Source organism: Buceros rhinoceros, unplaced genomic scaffold, assembly GCF_000710305.1.
Source record: "Buceros rhinoceros silvestris isolate BGI_N320 unplaced genomic scaffold, ASM71030v1 scaffold1664, whole genome shotgun sequence".
NCBI lineage: Eukaryota > Metazoa > Chordata > Aves > Bucerotiformes > Bucerotidae > Buceros > Buceros rhinoceros.
This window is the reverse complement of record NW_010407461.1, coordinates 9,959-19,429: the sequence shown is the minus strand read 5'-3', so window position 1 is coordinate 19,429 and position 9,471 is coordinate 9,959. Positions and strand designations below refer to the sequence as shown.

Below are 9,471 nucleotides of genomic sequence, written 5' to 3'. Positions count from 1 at the left end.
GGGCTTAGCTCTTTCCCGGCTGCATCCAGCCAACACCTTGCCTCCATCCCAGGGGAGATGCTGCAACGTGTCAGGACCTGGCAATGAGTTTGGGTGGAGGAGCTGGGGCAGAGGCAGGATGACAGATCCGCTGTGCAAGAGCAGATTTACCAGGGATGCTTTACAACATCTTGCCAGCACATGAACCTGAGCTTTCCGTCCTTGAAGAGCTGATGACCACATCCAGAAAAGTACCAGAGAAAGCAGGACAGAGAAAGACCTAAAAATAGCGGCCTTTTCAGCAACTCCTCCTGAAGGTGAAGCCTCCAGAGATTGTTTTGTTTTTCGGTTTAAACAAAAAAAAAAAAATCCCACACAAAAAAAGAAAGAAGCCAGACGATATATTTCTGATGCTTGTTACACCCAAGAAAAACAGCCATGAATCTGTCAACGCAAATAAAAAAAATACAGCTGTGGGTGAAACGAACCGGGCAGCCAGCGCTGAGAAGGGCTTTCAGAGAGCGATCAGGTTTCCAGGCTGGCTCTGCCTCACTTGGCTGGTCCTGCTGTCCACCGGGGAGCAGGAGGAAACGGAGTACCAAACGATGAGGTTTTAAGTCCAGCCCAGTACCAGCAGCTCAGGTGCGGGAGCTGGGGCGCTGAAATGGCTCTGACACCAACAGTCCTACGTGGGTCATGTCTTCAGCAGTCAAAGAGAAGTTGGGGCTGGACATCCTTTGGGATGGAGAAGGAGGTTCATGCCTCAAGCAGGATGGATCCTGTTGCCTCAGCTGGAAAGAACCTCTTGAGGACAGCAAGTCCTCACCAAAGGGGATCTTCCACCACCTCTGTGCCACCCCTGGCTCTTGGCTGCAAAGCCGTATTTCTAGGTTTGCCTCCAAATTAGAAAGAGGCTCAAGCTGAGCCCTGTTTCTCAGAGTGGGGGGTGTCTTCTGTGGTTTTAATTGAATTTCTCTCAAAAACAATGGTTGGAAATAAGAAGGGGTGGGGGGGAATGGCTTTCTTCACATTGGAAAAAAATGTCCTATGAAAAGCCTCAGAGCTTCAGGCAGTGGCCGAGTCCCCTCTGCCAGGCTGGAGAGACCCCATGCTGGATCCCTGTGTCCTGCTGGGGTGGGGAGAAGGTGGGTGGGTGGGTGCAGGCAGCAGGGCCAGCCCTGGTGCCTTGTAAGGGCTTGGCTTTAGTGAGCTTTAGTGAGGCGGTGGCCAGGTCCTGGGCTGGGTGACTGCGTCAAAGGAGCCTGGGAGCATCAACCTGCAGGTTATGGACCTTTGCAGCTCTCCTTGTCCTGGGATCAGCTGGGAGATGAGAGAGACTTTTTGCCCCTTCAGGCAGGCAGTCTGGCAGGAGATTAGGTAGCAGAGTCATCCTGTTGTTCTTCAGGGTTTGTATATGGCCAGCAAGGTCCCAAGGGACAGGTTGGGAAGTCACCAGGAAGCATCCCGTTGACTCTATGGACTTTGGGTGAAGAGTTGCAAGGTTATGGATGCCCTGGATGTATTGTTCCTTACCTCGCAGCCCAGGCAGGCCGGGAAGACCAGGTTCACCCTCCATCCCTTCATTGCCTTGGTCTCCTTTGGGTCCTGGTGGCCCTGAAACACAACAGGTATTTGAGTGCAGTCACCGCGCTCCAGCTTTGCAGCTATGCAGCAGATGCATGTGTGCAACCACCCACCCATCCTTTACCACTGTTGTCATTTATCGGGTGTCCAGGGACCTCTAATAAACACAGACCCCTGCAGACAGGAGCAAAGCGACAGCGAGGGAGCTCCCCAGCAGCCGCTTTTTACAATCTGTGGATTTTAAAGGCCAAACATGACTCCATCAACCTATTGTGTGCCAGAAAACTTCACCTTGTAGCTCTTGCGGTTCCATCTTCAGGGAAATGTCTCTGGGGCAAATTCCAGTCTCCCAGAATTTCCTTTTGACCCAAAGCTGTGACACCTCCAATGAAATAAAGTTAAGAAATAAAGGGGAAAAAAAAACCAACCCAAAACATTTTGGAAGTATTGTAATGAACCCTTAGACAAGGGTTTGCATCACTGATCTCATTGGGATCTGGCCATCAGTGATTGTTTTTTGGTGTAAACTCTCGTGAGTGAGCAGAAAGTCCAACCCAGGAATAGAATTATAAACCTCAGTCTGCCCAGGGCCAAGTCCACAAAGCTGAAAACAATTATGAGCTAAATCCATTGGAAGAAAGAATTTGAACAGAAAGGGAAAAAAACACAACGCAAGACTCATGGGATGATAGAAAATAGGGCAGGGAGAGGCCTGGGGAAGTCATCTGGCCTTTGTCCTACCAAGCCAAGGTGATAATTAGGAATGGTTCAAACACTGTTTTCCTAGAAACCCCCCAAAGCCATAATCTCACGGTCGTGCAGAAGACAAACAGCCAGGCGGGGCCACGGGTGACATGGTAAAGTAGAAGGATCAGGAGAGGATGAGGGGAGATGTTGAGAGTCCTAACAAATGAGTGATTAGGATCTGCAAATATTATGCAGAAATTAGTAGGTTCCTGAGGAGATGAACCACAGCAAGCTCAGATCCCAAGCTGGGGATGGTTGTGCGTTGGGAGAGGACTATGCATTAGCTTGCCCTGGGGTTCCTCTTCCCGAGGTGATGCACATCTCTGGGCTCTGAGAGAATATGGGGATGGACCCTAGACCCTGGGGACATATTCTGCGGTTGTCAAAAGAAAGGGATGCAAAGAATGATGGGCACCCAGGAGAGCTGAGTGCAATGAGGAGGTGTTTTCAGGTGGGAACAAGAGAAACTACGAGCAGCCAACCCAGGGAGAGGCAGGATTGTCCATGACGGAGAAAGTCTAGCAATGTTCAAGAGTTGCTTCACGGGGGACATAGAGCAGGAGCCAGTCCAGGTGTGGGCTTTATGAAGGTGCTGGGACGTTTGCTGAAATGGTTTTCATTTCCATAGCCTTAAAGACACAACATCCATCAAATAATACAAACACAGACTGGTTTGGGTGGGAAGAGACCCTTCAAGCTCATCCAGTCCAACCCCCTGCAGGGAGCAGGGACATCTGCAACTAGAGCAGGTTGCTCAGAGCACCAAGGGCCAACCTGACCTCCAATGGTGCCAAGGATGGGGCTTCTTCCACCTCTCAGGGCAACCTGGGCCAGGGTCTCACCGCCCTTACTGTATACCTACATGTTCTGAAATCCTCTTACTTGTCTGCTGGAGTCTGAAAAAGCGAAGAGATGGGCAAATAAATAACCAATAGGGAGGACATGACTGCGTAAATAGACAGTGTCAGGCATAGCCATTGCCCCAAAAGAGCAAGAGGGAGGTCAAGTCACACCATTTTCTTAATGTGGAGTGATGGCTATGTTTAGGCTGCTCCATCTCACCCAGCCCCTTCAGAAATAACTAATGGAGGACATATTAAAATAGGCTGATACCTTTAATTACAGCCTACAGGCATTGCAGAAAGCCAGAGGTTCTTGGCTTTATGGAGGTGATGGTGACTTCAATGGGTAGCAGTGGGCGTACCAAAGCAAAGAGATTTTTCTAACATATCTCCTGCCCCAAGGTTCCAGGTGCCCCAGGATGAGCAGTGGAAGCTCTGCTTGACCCAGGCATGCTCCTGGGTTTGGGTCAAGTTCTTCCCTCCCCTGCTGCACCCCAGCACAGCAAATGTTGGGCTGCTGAAAACCACTTTCTTAAACAGAACAGATACTTTCGCACCGCGAGCAAAACTAAAAGCAACCCTGGAAACATCTGCAGTGGGAGACACTGAGGAAAGGTCTCCTCAAGTCACCCAGACTTTGCTCCAAGTGTCCTCTCCAAAGGGAAGGGGTCCCACACCAATGACACAGGAGCAAAATTACTGCTGACACAAAATGTCTTGTTTCCCCCACACCGGCTTTAGCACAGCTCGGCTCAGGTCCCCTGTGCGGGGGCAGGTCCGACAACTCCCATCTGCTCTGGTTTTATGGGCAGTCTGGAAAATAACCCATGCTAGGTCCCACCTCAGTTCTGTTACCCTGGAAGGGACACGGGAGCTGCCTGCTCAGGGCACCTCTTGCTGGGATGGTGGTTGGAACTGTCCTTCTTGCTTAAAATCAGCTTCTACCGTACAGCCCCCCGGTCCTCTGCCACCACCTCACCTCACCCCACCTCACCCCACCTCTTTTACCATCTCAGAAAACCAACCCATGGGACATCAGGGAGGTCAAGGGCATGGACAGACATGAAGGAAACTAAGTTTCATGGAGGATGACCTGGGGCAACAGGCAATCCCATCTGCTCCGTAAGAGCTGGAGGCTGGGAGAACACAGCCAGGGAAGAGACACATCATCCCTTATTCCCTTTCCTTAATGCCTCGGGTTAGAAACAGGGCTTGGGCATGGGCAAATGGTTGGGCTGATCCTGTTTGCTGGCTCCAAGGTTTCGGCGTTCATCTGTCAAATCTATTCCCACAGTGGTGAGCCACCAGAACAGCTCCTCTTGGCTCCAGCCAGCTACATGAGCAGAGATGGTCCTCTCCCCAGGGACAGCTGGTGGGATGGGACGCAAGGAGCAGCTGGGGTGGAGGACGAAGAAGCACTGGGAGGATCGGTTGGGAGAGGCTGAGCAGCACTGCAGACACTGTGCCAAGCTGGTCCACACCCCACGGTGTCTGGCGTTTACACTTGGGAAAGAAAACCCCAGCCCAGATACAGCCCTGCTTCACCCTCCTGCCTGCACAGGGCTGGGCTCCTTGCTGCAGCTGTGGAGGAGAAGAAACCCTCCCAAACCATCGGGATGGGGCTTCCATGATGCCCACAGATCTGACAGCCAGATGGGACCCTTGCAACCACCCCACTGGACCTGCTGGGAGCCAGCGCATCCCACCCAGTGAGTCGTGTGAGCAGATCCAGGCAGGCGGTGGGTCCCGGGCACCCTCCCTCCTGGTGACACCATTATTTAAGGCCCGGAGCCCCTCCGCGCTGTGAGGCCAAGCCCTCTCTGAGACACGCGAGCTGCTTGGCGTAGTCGGCTGCTGGAGACGAGCCTGGGACCTCCCAGAGCTGTCATCACCAGCAAACAGCCTCAGAAGCCAGAGCCCGAGGTAGCAGAGGTCTTGGGGGAGGGAAAACAGACCCCTGAGCACACAGCTCTGCATCTGGGGGTGCAAATCCAGACAGGAGCATGATGTGGATCCATCCAAGGATCTTTGGAGCCAGGGTAAAGCCAGCTGGGCCCAAGGCTCCTCAACTTATCTGTGACCCATCGCTGCTGGCAGAAAGCAAGGTAGAAGGAGGGATGGGGAGAGAGAAGTCAGGGATGCCAGGAATGTGTCAGGGCTGTGGCTGATAAATCGGGTGCCGACCCACTGGGAGGGGAATTGTTTTGTTTTCTGCTTATGTGAATTGGAGTAACGTGGGGTATCAGGCTCCATGACGGTCCCCTTCCTCAGTCACTTCATCCAAGACAAGGTGACATCCTCCCCATGGCACTGGGTGGGAAGAGAGGGTACTGAGGTGGGTGAACACCTCAAAGCAGTGGGTGCAATGTTCCAGCAGCCCCGAACCAGGCATCTGGATCCAACATCCTCCAAGGACCGGGGAAATGACCCGAGTGAGCTGCTGTCATCACCAACCAAGGGTGATGATTGGCCTGGACAGGGAGATGAAGATACGTGGTTCAAACCACATCTGTTCCCTCTTAGGTCAGCAGATGGTCAGAGTGAGCAAGTGCCTTGATGTCAGTACCCCAGTTCCCCAACTGGTATTTCAGCTGGAAGCACCAGAAATGAGCAACAGACCACTGCATCTCCTCAGGTGCAGCAGTCTAGAAGTGGGACACCAACTGCCCCCCACCCTCTCACTCTATCCCCAAGAGCTTGCACTGGGCTTTTCCGTGTTTCTTCACGGTTTTCCTCCCTCCCATGGCCAGTTCATTCGCTGGGACTGTGATCAGATCACGGCATTTAACAGCCGTGGATGTGTCCTGCCTAAATTTGTCCAGCTCGTTTTGGACCTGCTTGGGTTTTCTGCTTCCACAAAGTCCTGCAGCAAGGAGCTCCAGCCAGGTGAGATGATGGCATACGGGAAAGGGCTGAGCCTCCCCTGGGCTTGCTGCCACCATTCCATCCACTGAACCCTTAGCTCTTGTGCCATAAATCACGAAGATGCTCATGACTTTGCTGGCTCCCATCACACCCTGTTCCTGAAAAGCCCAGCCCCTTCTCCACCCCATCACCTCACAAAGCCAATCTGCTCCCAAGGACCGCAGCTCCCCTCACTTCCACTCCTACTTCAGCCTCTGTGATCTTTGGAGCAAAAGCCACCTCTCCCTTGGTGCAGTTCAGGGAGACCCTCCCCCTGCAACTGGTCTGGGGTCCACCACAGCAGATATGGGCATCTCCACCTGAGCCACTCTCCTGGGAGCTGGGCTGTCCCAGGAGATCGAGTGCTGTGGGATGCAGAGAAGCGGGTGATCCCACAGCAGCAAGGCAGTAAGATATGAAACAGCTGGAAATTCCTGACATCAGAGAGGAAGAAAGGGCCAAGCAGATGGTTAACTCCGGCCATAGAGCTACGCTCATGAGATAATGGTGTGACAAACAGCTGGACCTTGCAGATAATGAAGAAAAAGGGAGTAGATGTTTCACAGGCCGAGAGGAGGATTACTGAGGTAACCATAGAAATGAGATATATGTTTGAGATAGTTTAAAATATTTCTATTGTTTCTAAGCTATAAAATATCATATTTCTAGCAGATTAACCTCTTGTACCATTCCAGTTAGTGGAGTCCAATGTCTGTCCAAAAAAAAAAAAAAAAAACCCAAACCCAAAACTCCCAAAACTGGGTCAATGGTCAAGAGTTATCAGAGATGGGTTACCACAATAAGGCTGGTGAGACCCTGTCCCAGGTTGCCCCGAGAGGTGGGAGAAGCCCCATCCCTGGCAGCGCTGGAGCTCAGGTTGGCCCTTGGGGCTCTGCTCAACCTGCTCTAGTTGCAGATGTCCCTGCTCCCTGCAGGGGGTTGCACTGGGTGAGCTTGGAAGGTCCCTCCCCACCCAAACCAGGCTGTGATCGATTCTATGATTTGGGAGGCGCTGAGGGTGGTAAAGGAGGAGAAGATGTGAGGGGTAAAATGGAGTAAAGAGAATGTACAGTGAAGTGAGTGATGAGATTGATGATGCCTGAGGGTACTGGTGGGCACCCTTCTGCTTGACCACTGCAGTACAAAGCAGGACATAAGCCCCACCATTTCTGCCACGCTTGGTCTGATTCACTTTCACGGTCAGGAGGGACCTGCTAGAGTATTTCCTGGCATCACGAAGGAACTTTGGGAGCTTTCTTACTAACAGAGATAGGAGGAGCATTTGGAGAATCCAAGAGCCCAAGATGACAGAGACACCTGAACACCACACCTGAACAGTGGTCCCTGGTGGATTTGATACACCAAAGAATACCTGAGACATCCCCACAGGACATCGACATGCCACTGGGACCATGTTCACCACCACCCAATGCACTGAGGACATTCCCCTCCTCACAAAAGCTTCATGCACCGGTGAGGGAGCTGCTTACAAGAGGTTCTCAGCTTACCCTGTATCACGGAGATGTTCTTCAGGGCGATGGAGTGCTCCCAGTCCTTCAGCCGCAGGTCCTCTGTCACATTGTTGAGAATGGCCAGCTCATGCTTCAGCTGCTCCTCCATGGCTATGTGGATGAGGCGCATCTGCCGGGCATCTTCAGTGGCATTGCTGATCAGCACCTGCAGGTCCTGGATGCGGGTATGGTGGATGTTCACATCGTAAGAGAAGGTCCTGTTCATGGTGTCCACAGCCCCACTCATTGTTGTCACCTGGTCGCTTAGGCTCTCCACCCTGCTGCCCAGGTGGCTCAGGAGGTGGTCATGGTGCTGCAGCAGCAGCCGGCTGCTGTTGCCTTCCACAGACAGCTTGTACATCTCCTGCTGAGCCACATCACTCTGCTGGGTCAAGCTGTCCCAGAGGTTGGACACTGCCTTGTCAGTTTGGCTGGCCTGGGTCTGCAGACTCCAGAGAAGCCCTTCCAGCTTCTGCAATGACCCCGTCATGAGGAACAAGGAGTCCGAGTGGTTCTGCAGGAGGTCCTGGAGCCTCCAGATGTGATCCAGCACGTCCCCCTTCAGAGGTAGGTGCAGCAGCTTCAGCTGCATGTCCCGAAAGCTCTCGTTGAGGTGGTTGACGTTCCCCATCAGCACCTTCAGGTCCTCGGGGGATGTCTGTGGCCTGGAGACTGCAAGAGATGGAGAGGAGTGGGACATCAGAAACCATCCCATTGAGGTGGGGACACTCCTGAGAGGTGCAACCCTGCCTCCACCCAAGCAGCGCTTGGACATCCCCTTGTTCCTTGGTGCTTGGAGGTGGAAACCCAACCTCATACCCCAAAAGGTTCAACCCATCAGCCTCACTGTTTCCTCCACAGCTGGAGAAGAATGTTGGTTGCTGAAGGGCTGGAGAAGGAGGCATCTCGCTCAGGAAGGACAGCAAAGGCTCTGGCTTTGCCAGATGGGTCACCATGCTACAAAGCCCTGCCCCGTGGTTCCACCTGGCCCGTGTTGGAGGGCTGGCTGCTAACAGCATCTGCTTTCTAAAAACAGACCTTACAGTCTGCTTCTCCCCGCACTGGGGTTTTAATTTGAATTTTGACGATTCCCTTCTGGCCACTGGCCTTGGACCTGAGCTCAGCCCCTTGCTCTCTAGTGAAGACCATCAGGCTAGCTCGGCAGGTCTCCATGGCTCTGGGTGCAGTTTGCTGTCAGCATCCTGGGGCTGCCAGGGCTCCTCCTGAGGGAGGAAACCTACCTTGGGTCAGGTGCATCCTTCACCCCCTGCCTCTTCATCCCTGGTGGCAGAGAGCTCCTGCCCATCCAGACACCCACCCCACACCTCTCCTGGCCTCACACCAGCTCCAGATCTCTGAGGTGGGGTTGAGAGAGAGAACCTGGAAAGCTGGGGGAACCTCTTGCTCTTAGCAGCTTCTAGTATTGCTCCAGCAATGCCCTGCCCAGAAAGCCCAGTAGCACCCAGTGAAGCCCCATCTTGGCCCCCATCACCCCAGTGCACCCCAAAAACACTAGATCCAGGCAGGGGAATAACATCTTCTCCCTCTGCTTTGCGTTGATCCTGGATCTCCAGCTCAGCTCGAGGTGGGGGACTCAAAGCCAAAACCACACAAATAATGAGAATTTAACATAAAATAAAATAAAATAAACCATCTCCATTGTTCTTTAAACTGTGGTGGGGCTTCAGCTGGCACGATGCTGCATGCTGGCGCGGGACCGGCCTGGCAGCTCATCCACTCATTTCCACAGAGGAGAAGCCGAGTGAAGCCATGTGGTTTGAATTAAAATTGCAGGAGCAAAGAGAGGGTGAAGAAGACGTGCACAGGCAAAGGGGTCCAGACCCCCTCCCCAGCTCAGGGCCACCCGCAGCAGTGGCACTGGGTACCCGAGGTTGGACTGGCGG

General features: G+C 53.1%; 1 protein-coding gene across 1 annotated transcript in view; it reads right to left on the bottom strand.

Moving 5' to 3' along the window:
* The window catches only part of SCARA5 (scavenger receptor class A, member 5), a 33,994-nt gene that overhangs the window by 15,534 nt on the left and 8,989 nt on the right, over positions 1 to 9,471 (bottom strand). Inside the window, exons 3-4 of the mRNA XM_010134460.1 lie at positions 7,565 to 8,239; positions 1,513 to 1,593 (exon numbers count right to left, since the gene is read on the bottom strand). Of these exons, the coding sequence (XP_010132762.1) occupies positions 1,513 to 1,593; positions 7,565 to 8,239 (756 nt within the window). The remainder of the gene's footprint in view (positions 1 to 1,512; positions 1,594 to 7,564; positions 8,240 to 9,471) is intronic.